The sequence below is a fragment of the Gopherus evgoodei genome, chromosome 6, assembly GCF_007399415.2.
Source record: "Gopherus evgoodei ecotype Sinaloan lineage chromosome 6, rGopEvg1_v1.p, whole genome shotgun sequence".
In the NCBI taxonomy this organism is placed as follows: domain Eukaryota; kingdom Metazoa; phylum Chordata; order Testudines; family Testudinidae; genus Gopherus; species Gopherus evgoodei.
In genome coordinates this window covers 131922131-131945411 of record NC_044327.1, presented here as the reverse complement: position 1 = coordinate 131945411, position 23281 = coordinate 131922131, and the positions used below count along the sequence as shown (strand labels likewise).

Below are 23281 nucleotides of genomic sequence, written 5' to 3'. Positions count from 1 at the left end.
CACCCAGGAATCACTGAAATGCAGCCTGCTGAGGGGAACGGCCTAATAGATGTTTGAAATAGATGCTGTTCAGTTAGACAGCATATTTATAACAATTATGCTTCTTCTCACATACTCTGAAGGAGTTCACTGACATACCCAATCTATCTACTTTTATTTCCCCCCCCCCCCCCCAACTGAGTGCCTGGCACTTTCTCTTTGTGTGCACTAGCTATAGTGACCGGATCACATTCATGTACCTCTCTGAAAACCATATGCCCTCTTACCCATTCACTCTTTAAGAGCACTGTGCAATGAGATGAACTGCTCATAATTGTCCAACTGAGAGTGTCTCCATGACAGGCCCTAAATTGATTTTGATTTTTTCTTCTCCACTGAACTGGAAAATCTAAGCAATTGTTGAAATGTGGGGGCTTTTGAATTGGGGAAACTATAAATACAGAGGAAGTTGTCTGCTATGAAACTGATTCAGTAAACACATACACAGAGTGAAAAGATAACTACAAACATACAGCAACTTGCCTTTATGTAGTTACAAAATGAAACAAACATTCTAAACCATTTGGAAGCATTGCCCACGGGAGGAGCCTAGGCACAATTTTCAAATAATCAGCATCCTAATATAACCCACAGATTTTTCATTAGCATGTGGTTGAATATTAGACATTTCCCATCTCCATTCAGCTGTTGTTTTAAGCAGTTGTCAAGTATCAGCTGTGGAATGGAGTCTCTTCTGCTGAGGTCATCAGCCTATAATTAATAAGAAAGAATGATTATAATAATTAGCAGGCTTTTGTAAATTAAAAAAACCCTAATTTATTTCAAAAAAACAAAATTAGTGTTTGGTTGTGGCTTTTTAATCAGTTTCAGATCACACTTAAATTTAGTGGAAGTCTGATTACCAGATTGGGGCATGATCATTAATGTATCAGTAACATAAGAATTAGGAAACTTGGTGTATGGGGAGGATAGAAATAGTTTTTCATTGTCCAGATGCAAAATGTTTATTGAATAACATGGAAGATATATGCTCCTCTTCCAAATGCTTTTCTCATACTAGAATCTGTAAACAGTTGTCCTTTTCCAGTGTTCAGCTTTCTTCCCCATTTCTTCAAAATGGGCTTGTCTAATTCTTGCTCCAGCAACAGACAGAAGTATATAATATCAATGTGCATAAGTACATAGTGAGTAGCATGGTATAATATTGTGGCCTTATAAATGTGCCCTCTGCTCTGATAATATTTTATATTCACAAATCACGTAACTAATTTATGCAAAATTTGCTCATATTACTGTTACCCTATTCCTTCTCACACTTCTGCACCTGTTTGGTTCCCACCCCCACTGTTGCATTTTGTGTTCACTACAATTGTGAGCTCTTTGTTGGAGGGACTGTCCTTTACTATACGTCTTGTACAGTGCTTAGCACAATGGAGCCTTGCTGTGGCTGGCACCTCTAGCCACTGATGTAATGCAGATCATAATAACTGATAAAATGATAGGGAGCTACAAATGGTCGGAGAAGTGTAAAATACCTTGAAGAGTGTAATGGGATAGTGCACTTGTCCAGAAGTGCGCAAACTTTTCCAGTCATGCTCCCCCTTACCATTAATGGAATCTCTGCACACCTGACCCTCCTCTCCATTACTGGGGACGTGTCTGGGGTGAAGGCGGAGCTGGGCCTGGAAGTGGAGCAGGACTGGGGGCTGAACAGGGCAGAAGTGGAGATGGTCTGGTGGGAGAGTGAGGCTGGAAGCATGGCGCTCACTCCTCACCTTTGTGGGGGCTGGGCCAGCCACTGCCGTATACCCTCTTCAACATTCCTTTGTGCCCCCCTAGGCAAACCCCATAGTTTGGGGACCACTGCACTAACCTTTCACCTCTAGAGTCCTGAGTTCAGATTCAGCCTTGAGCTACAGCTGAAAATCAGTTTGGAATTCAAAGAAGATGGAGATAGATCTCACTCCATGAGGTCATGTAGTTTATCTCTACCCTTGAACCCAAGGCCAATGCAGAATTGTCTGGCTAGACTGGTCTCATTCTAGTCCCCGATTTATATACTTCATAAAACCACCAAGCACTTTGGCATGCTTGGCAGTCTGTGCTCAAGAGAGGTTCAGGGCTGGAGTGGTACCGTTGCAGATGACAAGTGAGATGTGTTGGTAGAACTGTGAGCTGGAGAGGTAGCATGCATAGGACTTGCCTATTCTGTCTCCCAGTTCCTCACTTTCATTAACTTGTTTTTTAAAAGTAGTTTAAAAAGCCGGGGATACTACAGTGATAGGCACCATGCAAATACATAGGTAAACAAGGTACTCATGCGTTGAAGGACATAGATCACCAACTATTAGTTAACCTGTCTGACATCAGCTAAAATCACCATGAGTAAAACATTAACAATTAAACTGTCAGTAAGATTTAGAGAGACAAGGTGGGTAATGTAATATCTTTTTTATTTGACCAATATCTGTTGGTGAGAGAGACAAGCTTTCAAGTTTACCTCACCCACCTTGTCTTTCTAATATTCTGGGACCAACATGGCTAGAACAACACTGCATACATTTAGCTTTAGAGTTAACACCCCACTGACTTGAAGGCAGACATTTCAAGCCTCCCTTACACCTGTTGATTTGAAAGGCATCATTGCATTTGTTCACATTTTTAAGGTTGTCACCACTTTATGCTTCATTTCCCCATGTCTGAAATGGGGATAAGGATACTCTGGTTAGTGAAGTACTTTGAGAGCTGTGGATGAGAAGGTCTATAAGAGCTAATTTATGATTATGGTTATTATTTTTAGAAACATTTTATAACGATGGCTCTAATTCTAGAGCACAATTTTGTGGCGAGAGGAGGATTGTTTAGAGACAAATTCCCTGGCTTCTGAAAACAAGGTTTCCATTGGCATCCACTCCTGTTGCCCAGCTTTTCTCTATCTGTATGTCTTTTTTTAGAAAAGCAAAAATCTAATACCACGCACTGGAATTCTTTTCTGATGACAAACCATTCATGGTGTGATTCTATGATTATGATGCCACCATGATATAAAATTAAGTACTGCATTACATCTCTATTTTTCTGTTGTTTTGCTTATATGTATATTAGCCATCTGTTCCAGCAAGTATAACAGCCACAAGATTGTCAGAAAATTAGTTCATAGTGTAAGAAAACATGTAGCACTTTACTCTGAGTTTTGGATATAGGTTATGATGATATTGTTATATATTCTCATAATGCTTTTCAACTTACATATATTGGTACTGAAATGGACCCAAATGGTAATTTGGCACACAGCACTCCACTGTGTGTGTATAACACTTTGGCTGAGGACATTCCAGCAAGCCTCTCTTATACCAAAATACTATGGCATTTTTAATATCCATGCACAGCAGACAGGCTCTCACTTTTTAAGATCTTGTCTGAAAGACCCCAAAATATATAAAGGAAATTGTATGGAACTCAGCTTACCTTTCATGTAAGGATAATGGGCTGAATTGTCCCTAAACCAGAGATCCTGGGTGTTTCAAATCTGAGACTTAGATGAGTCAATAGCTATCCCTCTGTCAGGTTGCATATATATTAATAACTAGGGTACTATAGGTAGCAGACTCAATATATTTCATTTTTGATATGACAGGCCTGCTTCAGTATCTTCTGTCAAAGCAACTGTGTCACTTTGCATGAGAAGAATGTGAGCATTGCAAAATGAAGCTGAATCTTTGTGCCATCCAAAGATGTGAATGGCAGCCACTGAATTGCAAAGAGTTGCAAAGCGCCCTGTGTTTCTATGAAGAACAGAAATCTAAAACAAATTTAGTGATAAATTGCTCCCTACACCTGATGTGGCTTGACCTTATAAATATGTTTTGATAGAAAACTCTACTTGCACAGAAACAGCTCCCCTTTTTCCAAATGTATTTCATAATCAAGTATTTTAACAGATCCTAGGTTTGGGGCTCAATCCTGTTCCCAGTGAAACCGGTGGAAGTTGTGCCATTGACTTCAGTGGGAGCAAGACCAGGTTTTGATATTAAAATATTGTAATGAAGTATGTTGTTTTAGATTTTTGCTTGAGAGAATATCATTGTCTGATGTGTACAAAATAAATGTACTTGCATCCTGCTGAAAACTCAGAAGACTAATGGTTATTCAATGATAGGAGAACCTGGGAAGTCTCCTTCACCAGCAGATGGCACTGGAGTTAATGTGTTTCTAGAAAACATGTAAATAACTGGGCTAGCCTCTCTCAAGAAATGAAACAAGAAAGCAATTTTCTTGAAGAATTGAATTTTGTTTGAAAATCAAAATTTGTACTCTTCTTGATGCCTACAGAAATTACATAAATTATCCTTTTTGGGGAAAGAATTCATTCAACTCTTTGTACACTTCATCATGAAATATATATAAAAAACTTAATTTCTTATAGAATCTTGGAACTTTAAAAAAAAAAATCTCATAATTTCTATACCCAGGCAAGTCTGCCTATTTTCCCTTCTTTCACTCTCCACAAAGCTGAACCCAATTCAGTTATATGGGAGTAAATAGTGTAACTGGCTTTTGTGCTGCTGTTAATGTGTTTGTGTTTAATATTATATATAATATAAACATGGTAAATATAATCTAGGGCATAATCCTGCACTAGCCAACAAGAAATGGACAACATGGAATCTAACAGATCTTTTCCATCTTGAACATCTGTGATTCTTGGTATCTGAAATTAGTTTGTCAGCCTTGCGTTCCATTTACTCTTTCCACCACACAGACACGGTCATCTGTACCAGTGAGTGGAATCCTAACTAGAGTTACTGTTTGAACATATAGGCTGGGATAATGATGGCTTAACTTTTCTCCCATTAACTTCCAAAATAGTAGAGTTAGCAGAATGCTGAGTGCTTTTAAACATTTCACCCGTACTGTATGTGGTGGCTAGACTACTGGAGCTATTGGATTTCTCACACCTTTCTCTTTTAATTCTCTGTTCTTTTTTTCCTGAGGAATTAATAATCTCAGCCACAGCTCTATCTTTACTTGGAATTTCCCACCGAAACGTTGATTAGTACTCCCCATTTAACAGTGGTTTTGCCTTCAAACTTGTTAAGTTTTATTGTTCAACCACTGGTAATTTTATTCTGGTTGATCCTTTTTTATAAATCAGACCCCTGCTCCTAAGTCTAATGTAGCTTTTAAATTTCTGTAATATCCTATTCAGTCAGCATATTATTAGACAGAAGGTATATTTTCACTAGACAGACTTAGTTTGCCATAGATTTTAATGATAGCAGGTGAAGATTTGGATTTTTTTTCCAGCAAGTTTATTTTCTTAAACAATACATTGCTGTGGAAATGAATGTAACCAGCATTACTGGGGGGGACAGCTTTTAGTAACACACAATTTCTTATTTGTTAACAGTCAGAAGTCTCCAGTCAGGAGTGAAGCCCCATTGGTTTTAGGTTCTGTACAAACATCTAGAAAGATATTTTCATATATTCGGTAGCCAAAGGATATAGGTAGTGTTAGGATTTGTTTGTCTTGTACAGTAAGTATTTCCAGCACGATTAACATCTGCCAAAATTCTTAAACATTTGCAAAATACATCATGGTAAGAAGACAAAGTTTTGAGAATTGAAAGTAATTTTCACATTTAATTACAATGCTGGATATTTTTCAGATATTTCCAGAAAACCTGAGTATGGAGTTCCAATAACTTTATACAGATTTGGAGAGGCTACAATACATTTCAGTTTATGGATAATATGTTTCTGTCAGATACGGCTGAGAAAATTCACTTGGTCCCCAGTATACACAGGAAATCTAAACTTAAAAAAGAAAACGTAACTATGCCTATGCTGCAGTGTGTGTATTCTAGATATAATACATATAATAATCCTTTGTCTTTTAGGCTTGATCTTTGAATCTGTTCTTATCCATTTCTTATAGCCATGATTAATTAACAAAAGTATCAGTAGGACCACATGCCTGGACATTAAGTTGAGCATCTAAAATTAGGCATGTTACATTCTGTAGCTGGTGGACTAGGTTTCAGTAGCCCGTGGCATTCATTGAATAGACATCACAAGCGCAGGGAGTCTGCAGCAGTAAGTGACTGTAGATATGTGTATATCTGTGTATGTTTTATTGTACGTTTTTGTATGCATAGAAATAATTTGCTTTCCCTTTATTTGGTATATTTTTTCCAGTAACTACATTTCATAATGTTAGACAGTTCAATCTATGGCAGCCTGGATTTTAACTTGTGCCTAGCCTAGTTGTAGATAGTAACATCTATAGATAGCTGGGGAAATGCTATGTTTTTTCTTTGTTACCTTTGTCAGCTATGACTGACTGTTTTGTATGGATCTAATGTTTCTTTTGTTTGATTTCTAATAGAGCTTAAATTGAAGATGGCATCGTGTCTGTACGAATGCCTTTGTGAGGCAGAACTTGAAAAATATTATCCTCAGTTTGTTGCCCTTGGCCTTCGAAAAATAGATGAACTAGCCAAGATTGCCATGAAAGATTATGCCAAACTAGGGGTCCATAACATGAATGATCGCAAGCGCCTCTTTCAACTCATTAGAATCATCAAAATTATGCAGGAAGAAGAGGAAGGAGCAGGCACAACCAAGCAAGATTTTCAACCATGTGACCTCTACATCCAACCTCAGGTGACCAGGTCAGGTCCTCGTAGACAACTGCATTTTGAGTCCCTCTTTGAGAAAAAGGATGGAACAGTTAAAGACTGTGAACTTGAATTGCAGAGTTTCTCTGATTTCTGTACTAACAAAGAGAAGGAAAGTTTGGTGGAAATGTTAGGACATGTTCTACCAGGGGACTCAGAGGACAATAAAATAACCAGAAGAGACATCCTGAATGTTCCTGGAACACGCACGCAAAATGAACTGGACTGTCCTACAATATATTCATCAAATAATATTGCTCATCTGTTGGGGGATTCTGAAGCTCCCATCATACAGAGAGTGACTCATATTTCTGGGTATAATTATGGACTACCTCATTCTTGTATCAGGTAATAACTTTTATTTCACTATGTTTGGAGTTAACTGGCACAGTTAATCACTTCTTTAGGAGCTTAAAGAGGAAGATCTTTCTTCATAGACTCTAAATTAACATTATGTGTAACTAGAATCAAACAATGCATAACGTCTAGAAGGGTGATGGAAAATCCTGTGGGGAGGGAAACATGAATTAGCACTTGGGACTTTCCAACACTGATAAAAAAGATTCAGTTGAATTCACCAACTGCTATTTACCAGAATTGACTAAGAATAAGCTTTAGGGTCTTGCAGTGCTTATGCTTTCATTTTGCCTTTGTTCTGGTCAGTTTCTCGTATTTTTCAGTATAGCCATCTTGCATAATTAAAACTTTTTTCAGAAAACATTGCACTCCAAGCTGAATGCAAACTGTCACAAGTTTTCCCCAGTAAAAGTGATACACATTACAGTGGATATAGTTTTTTAAGGGAACTCCCAAGGTATCACTTTAAAATAGAATCTGGATAAATTTAATGTTTATGAAAATTAAGAATTAAGAGTATTGGCTTAGACTGGGCAGGGTGCAGGCAAGTACTGTATAAACATCACCTGCATGGAGACCAGCTGATGAACTTCCTTGCTGAGCTGCAGCACTCCCAGGTTAATCCAGTCATGGAACTCCTATGCTGCTTTGCCAGTACACCTCCGTACAGAGTTACTGACTACCTCCATTCTGTTCCAATATAGAGCATTTCTTAAGTCTTGGGTATTTTATGATGTGCATAGATGAGACTAGAGGAAACCAACAAAGTCATTTTCATTTGTGAACTAAATCAGAATTTGAACCAGAGTCTCTAGAGGTAAAAATTTAGTGTATATAATGCCCCTGTGTTTCTCAAAGAGCATTACACTTTACTGGAAATACATTTGAAAATCTGTTAGCATTTTCGCTTAATTTGCTTGTAATATTTCCATGCACACACATCCAAATCAAAACCAAAAGCACTACATTATACAGAATGTTTCTGAAAATACCTTTATGGGCTTGGCGGAGTCTACAACGACATGATGTGTATAAACTGCCCAAGACTGAGTCGCTGTCAAAAGCTAGTTTTACAGCTGTACTGCTGGAAAATGATGTGAAACATACTTTGGCATGGAGAATTTTTAATCCACATCATATTTAAATCTTTTTTTCCTACTTATAAATGGATTTATGATAAAATTAAGTAATATTTATTATTATTGCCATTTGTATTACTGTAATATTTAGAAGCCCTAGTCAAGGATCAGGACCACATTGTACTAGGTGTTATACAAACACAGAACAAAAAGACAGTCCCTGCCTCAAAGAGTTTATAGTCTAAGACAAGAGACAACAGATGGCTATAGATAGAGGAGTCCAAGGAAACAATGAGACAGTTTGGGCCAGCATGGTGGGCACACCAGCAGCTTAAATTGTTGGAGAGTTTTAAGGAGGGAGTGAAGGTAGATAATGAGGTGGCTTCGTGAATATTTTTGGGGAGTTCCTCCAAAAGGTGAGGGGCATCACTGGAGAAAACATAAAGGTACTTGTTTGAAAATCTAATAATGGGTAATGGAGGCTGGCATCTTGGGCCAATCAAAAGTGGGAGTTTACATTTCAGTAGCGAATGAGAGAGAATAGGTTGAATGGGGCTAGGTACCAAAAGGCAAATATTACTACATTCTCAACTATCAGGAACACTGTAGAATGATGTCATAAAACTAAGCATACTGAAACATAAATAGCTCTTGTTAATGTTTTTCAATGTTTTTCTCTTGCTCATAGCAAATGATTTAATGTTAATGTTAGCAGACGGTCACTTGTAAGTTTCTTCTGCCCTTATTGCCTCTGCGAGGCTCCCAATTGCCTTTCTTCTTTTGAAAATAATATAAAATACATCTCAATGCCACCTGAGAACAGAATCATTATTGTTTAGATTTCCTATAAATCTGTCTTAAATGCCAAGTGCAGTACATGGAATTAAAACAGATACTTTCATTCAATACAAAGTATATGTAATAAAATGTCTCTCTCAACAAGACAGAACTTCTAAAAACCCCGTCTCTAACATCAATAAGGCTTCCATTAAGGCTTCGAGCATTCCTTTTCATCAATCCCTCACTAATTTTCCCTGCTTCCTCAACATCCAGAAAAAGCCTGGGAGAAGAGGTGACTCATTCATTGTGTCCTGAAAGTAACCAAATTCAGGCTCTGGTGAACTGAGCTGGGAAGTAAGTGAGAACATCTGGCCCCTGGCATCATCCTGGTTATACAGGGGGTTCCTGGTATATGTCTCCTCCTTATCCGTCCTTTCACATATCTGTTGCTCATCAATAGGGGAACATGTTCCAATTCACATCGGTTCCGATCTGCATATCCGTCGCTTCACCTTTTGCATGGCTTTTCTTTCGGTGTTTCCCCTGGCGCTCAGGAGAGGCTGGGAGGGACGGGGAGGAGCGGGGACAGGGTGCGCTCAAAGAAGGGGGCAGAACTCCGCGGGAAGAAGTGGGGCGGACCATTGTTTCTTACGGAGAAAAATACCCCGGTATCCATTGTTTCAGTGTCCATCACCTTTTTCAGAAATGCAACCCAAACATATACCAGAGACCCCCTGTATCAGGAAGGGACTTTTATCTCAAGCATGTCAGATGATCTCAACTGTAATGTTCTCTCAAGGGTGAAGAGGTTTCCATTCAAATATAGAGACTGTAATCCTTCATGTGAAGTTCTACTGAGGAAAATTGATGGGAATACACGTTTGACTAAGAGCTATAGGATCAAGCCCTGTATTTGAACGGAAACCTCTTTTCCCCTTGAGAGAACAGCTCTTAACATTTATTTCTGAGCAGTGTACTTTCAGATTAATCAAAACTGGCAATACAATAGCATTGAAATCACAAGCCTATAGTCCCAATAAAAGTGGAAGACCTGGTACAAATACCCTTGTTATACTGTTGTTTTTAATATAATGGAAGTCTAGTGCATGTTTGTCTTAAAGTTGTGCATTAAAAGATTTAGAAAGAGCTTTTAGACATCAAGACAGAAATTTTACTTTCAGGTAAGGCAAGGGTTCGATTAAAATGATAGCTACTGACAGTAATTCACATTCAGAGCCAGGTGGAAAATAATTTTTCATTTGGCTGAAGAGTGCTTGAAAAATGGAAAATTGGAAATGACACACTTTATTTTAATGACAGCATCTTCCATACATCATATGGTCAAGGTACTTTACATAGTGGGTTAATCAGCTAGAGAAGAAATTACTTAGGGCTGATCTACACTGGGGGGGATTGATCTAAGTTATGCAACTTCAGCTACGTGAATAACGTAGCTGAAGTCGACGTACTTAGATCAACTTACCGTGGTGTCTTCACCGCGGTGAGTTGACTGCTGTTGCTCCCCCTTCGACTCTGCCTGCGCCTCTTGCCGAGCTGGAGTACAGGAGTCAAGGGGAGAGCGCTCGGAGGTCAACCCTAGCTGGATCGATTGCTGCCCACCAATCTGGTGGATAGTGTAGCCATACCCTTAATGTCTCTTAGGGTGGCGGGAAGAGAGTTGAAGTAGACTTGGCAGGCTACACAACTGCTCTGATTATAGATCGTACCCCTCTCCGTCTTAGCTCTTCTTAGACTGAGCGTTTCAGGTTACAGACAATATCTCATGATCAGGTTATACAGCACCTTGCACTTTGTAGGTGCTACTGTCCTACTACAATTAATTATTATGTGATAAGAATGTACGGATCAAAGAGATACGAATTCTAGCAACAACATAGGGATGGTAATGGGCAGATTTACAGCCAAGGGAAATGTGGGAGGAAAAGATCATTCAGAATCAAGTTTGACTGAGATTTATGGCCTTTGAACAGAGCTGAGTCACCACCACATTCAGACAGTTTGTGCTAGAACAAACTGTCTGAATGTGGCAGTGGCTCAGCTCATGTGAACAAAGCCTCATCATGGATTTGGAGGTTTTGATGAACTGGATTAAAGGGAGGGGAATGATTTAAGTTAGATGTGATGCCTACAAACATTATCCATCAGAATCAGCATTTTTTTTTTAAGTTTAGAATTTGAGCAACTCTTGGTGTTTCTTCCCTCCCCCTCTCCTCCCCCCCCAGTTTAAAAGACCATCTTTGTCTCTTGAAGCGAAAGCTTTCGCCATTGAAAAGTTAGTTTCCAGAAGAGCAGCAGAGACCTATTTTGAACCTCTGCTCCACCATGGCTTTGCCAGTGTCACCCACCTTTGGGGTCACTAAGGTGGTAGAAGTGAAATGTACGCTTTAGCCATGCTTACGCTTGGCAATGCGCCATTTAACAAGTTGCTCGGCTGGTCACAGGGTTCACTGATTTTTGGTACCGGGAAAGCTATGATGGAGAAATTGGAGAGGGTCCGGAGAAGAGCAACAAGAATGATTAAAGGTCTAGACAACATGACCTATGAAGGAAGGCTGAAAGAATTGGGTTTGTTTAGTTTGGAAAAGAGAAGACTGAGAGGGGACATGATAGCAGTTTTCAGGTATCTAAAAGGGTGTCATAAGGAGGAGGGAGAAAATTTGTTCATCTTAGCCTCTAAGGATAGAACAAGAAGTTTAGGTTGGACATTAGGAAAAAGTTCCTGTCAGGGAGGTTAAACACTGGAATAAATTGCCTAGGGAGGTTGTGGAATCTCCATCTCTGGAGATATTTAAGAGTAGGTTAGATAAATGTCTATCAGGGATGGTCTAGACAGTATTTGGTCCTGCCTTGAGGGCAGGGGACTGGACTCAATGACCTCTCGAGGTCCCTTCCAGTCCTAGAATCTATGAAATCTAGGTTATACCTGGATTATGGAGTGAGACAGATGTGGGAGAAGGAGCTTCTTACCAACTAATTAGACTTCAATCTCTGAAGCACTGAGTAATAGAAAGTTATGGTGTAGCCACAAGCCGACGAAATAGAGACGCAGGCCGATGGAAAAGAGAAGGATTAGTAGGTATGTTGAAAGATATATAATGTTGGATGCCAACCACACAAAAGTTGTGTCCACAGCTGAAACTGGCAGTGAGACAAGAAAGAGTGCTAAAGGAAGAAGCTTGTGGTGTTCCACAGAGAAGGGGGTAGTGGGAAGGTGTAAGCCTCTACCCAAAATGAAAAGGAATGATTAGAAGAACAGGATTCAGGCCAGGAGAAGAGACTGCAAGAGCCACAGGTTTCTTAATGAAAGTACTCAAGAAGGACAAAGAGAGACCGATATTCATGAAAGCTGTGTGGAGATCTATTAAGAGAGCTGCGTTCATTATGAGAGGCAAAGAATATGTCATCACCTGGGGCAGGGCAATCTTATTATGAAAAAGTCCAAAGAAATTCCTGGTCAGAACAATCTCCAGAAAATGGGATCTTCCATTATTTTGGATCATCAGTTTGTGGACGCCCAAAGTTATGCTGGGTCAGCAATAGGCTCAGAATTACAAGGAAAATAGATATAAAAAAAAATCAGTGCTGTCACTTTAAAAAAAGTACCCACAAGAATTGCATCCCTGCTTTTAAGAGAAACAACAGATGCTTTCACATATATCAGTGGTCCCCAATGCGGTGCCTGCAGGTGCCAGGGCCCCCGCTAGGGCATTTATGTGCACCCACCTAGTGCCCAGCAGGGGAGAGAAGCTGCAGCCCCGTGCCTGTTGGGGACAGAGAACTCCGGGGCTGTGGGTGCCGGTGTTCTCGGTCCCTGGCAGGCATGGGGCCTCAGCTTAAGCCAGAGAGAAGCCATGGCCCCGCACCTGCCAGGGACAGAGAACTCCGGGGCTGCGGGTGCCGGTGTTTGCGGTCCCTGGCAGGCGCGGGGCTGCGGCTTCTCTCCGGCTTCTCCGAGGCTGCAGGTGCCGGTGTTCTCTGTCCCCGGCAGGTGCAGGGCCCAGCTAGTGCCCAGCAAGGGAGAGAAGCCGGGGCCCCATGCCTGCTGGGGACAGATTACTCCGAGGCTGCAGGCTGCGAGCACCAGTGTTCTCTGTCCTCCCAGCTTCTCTCCGCACTGCCCAGAACTGGCACCAAAAAAACAAACACAAAAAAACCACTTTGACGCTGCAGAATGGACGAAATGCCACCCCGTAGCATGTGCTGCCCCAGGCACGTGCTTGTTCAGCTGGTGCCTAGAGCTGGCCCTGTATGTGAGTAATTGTTGGTGCCCGCCACACTCTTCTGAAAACATGAACATGCTACTGGCCACAGAAAGTTTAGGGACGTATATAATATCCAATTCTTGGAGATCTTTCAAAATGACAGGAACAGGGCTAGCTTCACTAAACAGTAACCGCTAAAAGTTGAGTTTATAGCCAAGCCAATGGATAATTTGAATTGTCTAGCATCCTCTTTTTTTAAACACAAATTTGTGATCCTGTGTTCTAGATCTAGTACCTCTGAGAAGGAGATGCCGTGGACAGAGACTGACAAAATCCGAGTGTGTGTCAGAAAACGCCCGCTAGGCCTGAGAGAGGAGCGGCGGGGGGAAGTTAATATCATCAGAGTGGAAGATAAAGAAACTCTTCTTCTCCATGAGAAGAAGGAGGCAGTCGATCTTACCCAATACATTTTGCAGGTAATGTGAGCTTGTTTTGCTCGTAAAACCCCTTTCCATTTATAATACATAGGAATAGTGTGCTAGCTGCCTGAGTGGTGGAGCGACAGTGTAATGCATTAACAGTCAAGTGAGAGATGAAAACAGGCTTGGGTTTCAATAATGGAAATAAAAAAAGACCTTTTTTTTTTTCATATTAAACACAAAAGTCTGGGTTCTGCTCTCACTTACCCCATGTAAATCCATTGGAATTACTCTTGATTTACACCAATGTGTGAGAGGAGAAGTGAGCCCAGAATTGTAATCTCCAATAAACACCTTTTTTCTCTAAAAACTGTCATTCGCTCCCTGTCTGCCTTGCTCCTCAAAAAATGAACATGCTTTTTCTGCTACCTGGGTGCCAGAAGAGGACCCTCTGCCAAAAGCAGGGTTAGAATGCAGTTGCTTGCTGAGTTCCTTATAGCTCCTTTCCACAGGGCTTCAGTGCAGTAGTTCTATTGTAATGAGTCACACACGTCTTCTGCTTCTTTCCTAGTTTTCCCTCACACCAGAGTCAAATGCTTTTCAAAGCGCAGTTCTCATTTGGTCTTTGTTTCTAAATCCTGGGTACCTTCTGCTGCCATAGTTCAAATTCTCATTCTGACTGACAGCACCAGGAACAGAACTGATTTCTAGAGAGCAGTAAGCTATCCTGACCGAGTGTGTGTTATTTTTATAATCCGAGGACTGGCAACAACTGGACAGGGTAGTAAAATTAAGTTTGCTAACTCTCTCAGGCACCCGTTCATATAACACCTTTTGCAGTCCTATACATGCTGTAATTCCACTCCCTCAGTCGCCACGTAGCTAGCTATCTTAGGTGCTATATAAATGCCTATCACCTTGGCATCTAAATGTTGAAATAAATCTCCCCAACTAAATTATATTCTGGCAATACTGTCAAAACAAATCTTGCTATAAAGCACTGTAGTGCAGGTAGAAATATGCCATAGCCTTACTGAAACTGATTTAGATTTGCATATATGTTAGTGTGGATCATTTATGCATAATTCATGTAGTCATCAGTTCTGCAACTCTTCTATTCTAGATTGGCCAGTGCTGTTCTGTTTGTACTATACTAAAGTATAATGTTATAGATGCTGTCCTACTGGGCTCTCACTGAAGTGAGATGTGTATCTTATAAAGCTACCCCAATATGAAAAATTTAAAATCTGTAAGGGGCTGATCCAAAGTCCATTAAATCAACAAATATCTTTTTATGGACTTAAGTGGGCTTTGGATCCGGCCCTAAGTGCAGGAGTTCTTCTGCTTCTCAGCTAGTAAAATCCAGCTTTGCATGTGAATGGTTTGATCCTCTCCAGCACAAAGCATTTTAAGTGTGTGGAATAGATCACAATGGATCATGACCTGATTTTGATCCTTTCTACTATATAACCATATTGTGTTGCTGTGGGTTGGTTCATTTCAGGAATAGATTAATTTTCTTTTTAAGTTACTCTCATGCTTTTGTTTCTTGGCTGCTGTACATTCTGCTTGAAGATGATGGGGCAGACTGACACAGAATCTTAATTTTCTACTCACGTATTCTATTTCTTATTGGGTCGTGGCTGCATGCTGCTGAAAAGTGAGTTTTACTTGGTCCCTGAGGACCAGTTCCAAAGCCTCCTGAAGTCAATGGAAAGACTTCGGTTGACTTTAGTTAGCTTTGGATCAGGCCCATAGCATGTGCTACACATTATGGGGTAAAGGAGAACTGAGAGAAATTTATTTTCGTGTAAAAAAATCACATTTATTTTTCAGCATGTTTTTTATTTTGATGAAGTCTTTGGGGAGGCATGTACCAATCAGGATGTGTATATGAAGACTGCTCATCCCCTCATTCAGCACATTTTTAACGGGTAGGGAGCCATTGCTTGCATTTATTCCTTTTAGTTTTCATTATTCATGTACGACTTTGGTGTAACTTTTAAGTTTTCTCTAAAAAACATTAATTTCACCTTTTTAGCTTACCCTGTTTTTTTAAGGGAGTGTGTGTGTGTGTGTGTGTGTATACATAAAATATAGAAAAATGTCTGTGTATACAATTTTGACAAACTAAAGGCCTGACCCTGCAGTCCATATCCAGGCAAAACTCCCCTTGTAGTCAGTGGAAAATTTGTCTGCAGAAGGAATGCACAATCAGACACCAAGGATTACTGGGGAGGCAGTTTGGTCTAGCTAGAACAAGAGATTCGGTGTCAGGATTCCAGGATCCTAATTCTCTGCTTTAACAGATTTTCTTGTGATTTAGAGCTCAGTTGCTCAGTTTACCCATCTGTAAAAGAGAAATAAAACACCTTCATGGGACTGTTGTGAGAATGTTTGTAAAGCACTTTGAGATATGTATATAGTTCACACTAGTATAAAGGAATTATACACTTTATCAATAAAACTGTGGTTAATCTTTATTTTATTTACTTATTTCTGTTTAGAGAGAATTATAATATCTTCTGGTTAATGGAAAAATCAGCATGGTTTTACATGTGTAATTGTATTTGAGTACAGAGAACAGCAAGCTTGAATAGGTCATAATTTCATTTTGACCTCTTGATGGAAAGGAATTACATGTCTATACTGGAAAAGGAACAAGATGAAGCTTTCTGTTGTCAAGAAGCTCCAAGTGTCATCAGCTGGGCCAGAAATTTTATCACCAGTGTTCTCATTGTTGGGTTTACAGGAATCAGGCCCTTGGGGAAAGGGAAGGGAAATCTAAGAGGGCAGGATAACTTCCTGTGTAGTCACTGAGAATTAGTTTGCATTTTATGGACTTTGTTCATGTAAGGTTAAAGTGACACCCACAGACAAAAATACAGCAACTGAGAGTAAACTGAGGTAAGCGAACTTCAACGTGCAAAGTGTAGTGCTGGGGTTGTTACACTTTTTTCACTGAATGAACCATTTGTTAATATGGAAGTGGCTTCATGGACACCCACTCCTTGCTTTCATAATCATGCAGACTTGCTCTCCTTCAATTCACAATCAGTCCTTTCCCTCACTCATGAGCACATAACATCCCTATGGTAGCTACAATTTTTTATGTAGAAAAGTAATACCGCAAAAGTAGTTAATGCATTTTTAGCTTCTTTTAATGCACTGTGTCTCTGCCCCGCCATCCACAGAACACAGTTTGAGAATCTCTGATATAACAGATTGTATTTTTCAGGAGGCTTTGAATGGCTATGTAGGATAAAACCCCATCGCTGAGGGTCAGCAGTGTGTGTAGATATTAATATTGCAGAATCTCTTTTAATAGACCTCAATGGATCAGATGTAGTACTAAAGGTAATTTTTATCTTTACAGCGGTAATGCCACTTGCTTTGCATATGGACAGACTGGTGCTGGCAAGACTTACACTATGATAGGGAGTCACCAGAACCCAGGACTCTATGCACTGGCTGCTAAAGACATCTTTAGACAACTAGAGGCATCCCAGTCAAGGAGAGAGCTCTGTGTATGGATCAGTTTTTATGAGATCTACTGTGGACAGCTTTATGACCTGCTAAATGGAAGGAGAAGGTATTTAAATAAGAGATGTGTTGCTGTGAAAAAAGGATGATACATTAGTTTATTAGTTTCTAATAAGTGAAACTGATTTAAATGGAGCTATTTATGGAGTAAGGTATTGCTCAATGTGAGTAAACATAGTAGAATCTGGCCCTAAATTTTGTAGCATCTATAAACACTCCCCCTTTGTGTTATTTCTCCAGGAATAAAATAAAGCAAAGACAGAAGTCTGAGATTTGAGCTCTGTATTAGATACGCTCTGCCAGGCTTCACCCCTTGTGATGAATAGTGAAAAGACAGGATCATATGGCACAGTCACATTAGTTTTTCACCTTTCTTTAGCAAGGTAACCTGAGATTGAACTGGAATTTTACATGCTCTAGGAACAGTTGAGTAGGGATAGCTCAGTGGTTTGAGCATTGGCCTCCTAAACGCAGGGTTGTGAGTTCAATCCTTGAGGGGGCCACTTAGAGGGATCTGGGGCAAAATCAGTACTTGGTCCTGCTAGTGAAGGCAGGGGGCTGGACTCAATGACCTTTCAAGGTCCCTTCCAGTTCTAGGAGATAACTATATCTCATTAATTATTATTATTATTATTATTATAAGGAAAAAATGCAACCTGCTCCTCAATCCTCTCTCAATCCTGGCAGTGCAGTGGGGCCCCTGACTCCCCTAAGATGGCAGTTTACTAATCACTTTTCTGAAGAGGGTGTGACTTGGAGTGCGGACATTAATAACTCTGTAGCAAAAGTATCTAGGTCAGTACAGTGGCACTAAACCCAAGGAAAATCAAAAGAACTCAAGATGTTCCTCAGATTAAAAAACTTACCTGACCGAAAATATCTAAACACAACAAAGCAAGATAACGTTCAGTCTAAATCCTGCTGATCAATAAAACCATCCTGCCAGGCTTTTTACTTTCCTCTGGAACCAGTGGGGCTCTTGAGGGGAGCGCACTTTGAGAGCATGTTGCAATGCTTAGCAAAGAGGCTTTCTTGTGCTTAGGAGAGTCCATGCCTTATCATGAGGCAAGCATGTTTCTCTGTATTGTCTCTCCTGCAGCCCTTTTTAAAGGCCTTCTTGATATTGAGCTATAGTCGATAGGGCTGTGGAAGTTCCTTTTCCTTGGACATAAGCCAACCAGTTAGTATTACCAACTATACTGTAACATTCACTTCTCTGTAATTTGTAGCAGAGAGTCACTCGTGTACTCTGATTCTGCACGTCATCTGCTGCAGAATCCACCTATTGCCTCAGAACTATGTTCCAGAGCCTAAGCTTTCATTAAACGGATTTTTGAGCCTTTCTGGTTGTGAAGATAACCTTGAAAACATGAATTGAGTATAAGTGATGCAATGTGATCTTCCTGAGCCTGGAGACAGCCTGAAACAAAAGCTGTCAGAGGTGTGAACTCTGAAATCTAAAGACGACAATTTAAGTGCCATTATTAACTATTTGAGTGCTGATCATCTCAGCAGGAACATCCAGCTAATAAATACTTCCAGTGTCCCTTTAACAGTGAAATTTGAAAAGTACATATTATACATGACAAGTGATATATTAGTGACAACCTGAGTTGTAGCCTTGTTACTCACTCCTTGCAGTACTTCTCTATAGCAGTGGTTTTCAAACTGTGGGGCGTGCCCCCGGGAGGAACTTTCAGGGAGGCACGCATCAGGGCCGGGGCCAGCCCCCATGGCGGGCAGAGAGGGAGTGCCACACGTCCAGGTGCGCGGCAGGGAGGGAGTGCCACACTTTCAGAGCTGCTGTGCCCCCAGTCCAGCACTGACCCCAATCCTGTTCAGCCCCCAGTCCTTCTCTGCCTCCAGACCCAGCTCTGCCCTCACTTCCTGTCTGCTCCCGGCTCTAGCCACAAGTCCATTTCACCCCCTGCTCTGGCCCCAGCCCAGCTCTGCCCTCATTTCCTCTCTGCCCCCAGACCAGGTCTGACACCAGCCGCAGCACCTCTCCCATTCCCACTTCTGTGTCCCACCTCCACCTTCAGCCCAAGCTTCACTGCTGAGAAAGCCTTGGCTATGTAGTCATGGGGGGGGGGGGCGGCACGGACAGATTCTATTACTAGTAAGGTGGGGGCATGACTGAAAAAGTTTGAGCACCACTACTCTATAGCACTGAGATGTAGACAGAATCATTACTACTATATAAGACTTCCTTCAGAATGACCCTTTTCTACTAAGCCCTGTTGTTTCCTCTGCAGACTTTTTGCAAGAGAAGATAGTAAGCATGTTGTACAAATAGTTGGCCTGCGTGAGGTTCAAGTGGATACCGTAGACCTACTGTTAGAGGTAATTTGATTGTCAATGCTTATTTTTATCTTCTAAAGCCCCTGTTGCACTAACTCATCAAATAGGTTACAATGGAGTGGAGAATGTCATTTCTGGCATACGCAGGTGTTCCTGCTCCAGGTTGTATAATGTACACGTGTGCATTCCATTATGGGGCTCCAAAAGAGCCTCAGAACAACTTTGAACAGCTTGGTGGCCACAGCAGAGCATGAAGGGACACTTTCAAAACTGCCTTTAATGAATGATCTCTTGTGCCGCTCAGACAAGTTACGATGACGCACATCAAAAGCCGACTTGAAGCTGTCACTGCTACAGCCACACCTTAGGTGGGATCTTTGCCAAGAGGTTGAGTGAACCACCCAAGAAATGACAATATCTCAGCAAAACAAACCGTGAAATATCTTAGAATATAAAAAAAAGGCTATGTCCATATTTGCAGAAGAGAGGTATGAAATATTTTTGCAGTAACTTTACATCACTAAAGAGAGTTCCAAAAGAAAAACATAAGTAAACTTTACAAACGGGCATGCACTGCATTTGACAAACAAGTCAAGACATGGATGGCTGATCTGAAAAGTTTACAGTCTAAGTTGGACAGGGCACAACAAGTGAAGGCAACAAAATGTCAGAAATAGTGAGGAGTGAGGGACAGGATTACGTCAATAAGATCATGTGGCTGCTTAGTTTATTTTTCACTTACCTTCATGGTTCCAGGTTTTTCTCCAAAGAGGCCTTCTCTGGCTCCTACAGTTTTCGTTTTATCTCTTCCTTCTGTCTTCTGGGTAGTTTGATGGTTTTTGTGTAAATTTGAAAGTAAATAAAGTTGAATTAGAAATTATAAAATACTTTGGATTCGGCAGAATTATGATGGAAATAACACGTGGAGTAACAAACTGTACTGGCTGGCAGCTGCTTTTTAAAGCTAACTTTTTTCTTTTGATAAACAGCTGATACTCAGCACAAGCAGCACTTCAGTCTTCTTACTCCCTTACTTGGCTGAGTACGACATGGGCACAGTCTAGTTCTCTACTGTGTCCTGTACTGAGCAAGCTGGTCCTGAGTCCAACTGCCATCAGACTTGGATTTTGTGTTGTTTAATTTTTGCTCAGTAAGGAATTAAACTATTACCTGATAGTGTAGTTGACTTATTGTTTAAGACTTGGGACAATATTGTTCATTTATATACCACTCAACGGACACTATCTTCTGAGGTTTTGTTTTTCCATTAACTCTAAACACAGGATATGCTGGAGACATTTCTGCAAATTTGAGTGCAGATCTGCTATACAGTAGATTAATACATTCCTCTAGATTATCACATCCTGCCCACAAAAGAGTTATTACATGGTTTGTAAAAAGCAACAGAGTATCTTGTGGCACCTTAAAGACTAACAGGTGTATTGGAGCATAAGCTTTCGTGGGTGACTCTGTTGCTTTTTATAGATCCAGACTAACACGGCTACCCCTCTGATACATTACGTGGTTTTGTTCTCACAGATATCTTGGCAAAACAGCTCATATCATATTGTTCATGGGCTCTTTTGAATACAGGAAAAGCCTTTAGATTGATTTGATGCTCTTGAATAGCATGCTACCAAATGTATTAAGAGTCTTCAATGCATGCCTCATGATTATTCGTTATTTACTGATGCATTGGCCTCTCTTCACAAACTCTCCCTGAATTTAGCTCTGGTTTAACAAATATTCAGGAGCTATAGCAGCCAGCTAGATTGCTGATCAAGAGTGGACATCCAGTAGAAGGCATGAATACTGCATATTTGTATCTAAAGAGTGTCTTGATTTTGCTAGGTTAACATTTTATTGTATTCTTATTGTTTCAGAAACTATAATAGACTCTGTTTTGTTTCCTTGTGATGCCCATGGTTGGTGGACTCGCTGAAGCAATCTTTAAAAGCAGCAAAGAGTCCTGTGGCACCTTATAGACTAACAGACATATAGAAGCATAAAGGCTTTGAAAACCAGTTTCATCAAGCAATCTTGTGACTCTTCAGAGATTTGGGACAGAGACTTGACCAGAGTTGTAGCCCTGAAGGTCCCAATCTTCCACCTCACGCCTTGTTCTGTTCTTGGTAGTTAAGTCTGAGTGTAATTGATCACGTCAGCCTTGCTGCTTGTTTTGGCAATGTTTCATTTCTTCCTGGGTACAGAGATCGATGAATGGATTGGCTCTTGGCGTCACACTACATTACATGTTTCTTAGATTTCTGGCTGACTAAATCTTTTGATGAGATTAGAACATGCATGTTTAAAAAAATCATCCTGCTCATGAGTTCTCAACGGTAACCTCTGAAGCCTCATTTTGTTTTCACTTCCACCAGACATTTATTCCACGTGATTTTGTATTGTAGTAATTTAACAAATAGGAATGGAAGTTCAATACACTGACATTCTTATGGATGGTCTCACTTTATAAACTCTTTGTCAGCTGCACTGAATACCAATACGTGGGGCTCTCAATCAATATGCGATATGAATATGTGCATGTTTTGTATGTACAGTTTACCTTTGTTTTGTCCTGTTTGTTTTCCAGGTAATTTTGAAGGGTGGAAAGGAGCGTAGCACTGGGGCAACTGGAGTCAACTCAGATTCCTCCCGTTCTCATGCTATCATCCAGATTCAGATTAAAGACTCTGCAAACAGAACATTTGGGAGGTGAGGTTAGAAGCTGACTTATTGAATTTGATAGAGATATTTCAATTTCATCCTGTTGGTTTTAAATGAGACCATGCACATCTGCAATGGCAGAACAGCCATAGATGGTTAGTGAGTGGTAGTGAAGAAGGCAAGTGCAAGGACAGTCAGGATGCAAGCTGTGATTTGAAGGTGCGTTTGCTGAGCTCCTGGGCTGTGTGGAACAGTGACCCAGTACCAGAGGCCCTTACTGAATGGCCATTGGTTGCAGCAGTAAGTGGGTATCCTTCCCACCTAGTCAGAGAAAAGATGGTCAGCTGCTTATTATTATTTTGCATGTCTAAAAACGTGATAGGCACTTTCCAAACAAGTAAGATACAATCTTTATCCCAAAGAGCTTATTCTAAATGTAAGACAAGAGAGCAAGTCTGAGCAACAACTAATTGGGAGGGTGGGGGAAGGAGGAGGGCGGAAGAGTGCATAAGATTACAGAAAGAAGGATATGTGGTTATGTAGGTGTGCCAGGTTTTTAGTTACTGACGGACTGATGAAGCTGGGAGGGATGCAGGTGATCGGAGAGGTTGGGGATATTGGGGAAAAAGAGGAAGAGGGAGGGAGAAATTACAGATTGGTAGAATAGCTAACAGCCAAAGAGGAAAGTTAGGGAAGAGTATGAGAACAAATGGAGATCTTGAGGGAAGAAAGAGCAGCAGGAACGTGGCTCTGAAACCATCTGAAAATTCAGTGCATCAGTTACTTCTCTTTAATTTGCTTTATAAACTGCACTGCATTTCTATTTGGTTAGGACAGACAACACTGGAATGAAACATCTGTCTTAGCTGGAAGGAGACCCAAAAAGTTATTCTTTTTTAAGTAATCTGTGTTCTCTCTCAAATTACTGGCATTGTGATCATCTAGAGATGGGAATGTGTTACACTTGAAATAGCTGTTCCATTAAACCATGGAGCACTCTCATCACAAGTAATTAGACTTCCTGTTATGACTGTCTGTTACAGTGCCAGAATGCTCTGACTCTGTTCCAGTAGCTGCTGGTATTTCATTACTGTGATGCCTCTGAGACACTTGCATGGGTATTTCACCCTGTTTTATGGTAGTAATGTTTCATCTTTCTGCTGATGGTATTGTGCGTTGCTGCTGTCAGCTTTAAAAAAGAAGCTAAAGTAAAAGCATCTTTTGTTTTTTCT

The 23281-nt window shown here is 40.6% G+C and overlaps 1 protein-coding gene and 1 long non-coding RNA gene across 2 annotated transcripts in view; one reads left to right on the top strand and one right to left on the bottom strand.

Annotated features, from left to right (window-relative positions):
- KIF24 (kinesin family member 24) overlaps nucleotides 1-23281 on the top strand; it is a 40146-nt gene that overhangs the window by 1687 nt on the left and 15178 nt on the right. Inside the window, exons 2-7 of the mRNA XM_030566150.1 lie at nucleotides 6389-7028; nucleotides 13406-13595; nucleotides 15375-15472; nucleotides 16915-17130; nucleotides 19337-19424; nucleotides 21976-22097. Of these exons, the coding sequence (XP_030422010.1) occupies nucleotides 6403-7028; nucleotides 13406-13595; nucleotides 15375-15472; nucleotides 16915-17130; nucleotides 19337-19424; nucleotides 21976-22097 (1340 nt within the window). The 5' untranslated portion in view covers nucleotides 6389-6402. The remainder of the gene's footprint in view (nucleotides 1-6388; nucleotides 7029-13405; nucleotides 13596-15374; nucleotides 15473-16914; nucleotides 17131-19336; nucleotides 19425-21975; nucleotides 22098-23281) is intronic.
- Nucleotides 510-22060, bottom strand: LOC115653224. The gene is made up of 3 exons (XR_004000878.1): nucleotides 21949-22060; nucleotides 20125-20202; nucleotides 510-750 (listed from the first exon to the last, which is right to left on the bottom strand). It is a non-coding gene; the product is annotated as an uncharacterized LOC115653224 (long non-coding RNA).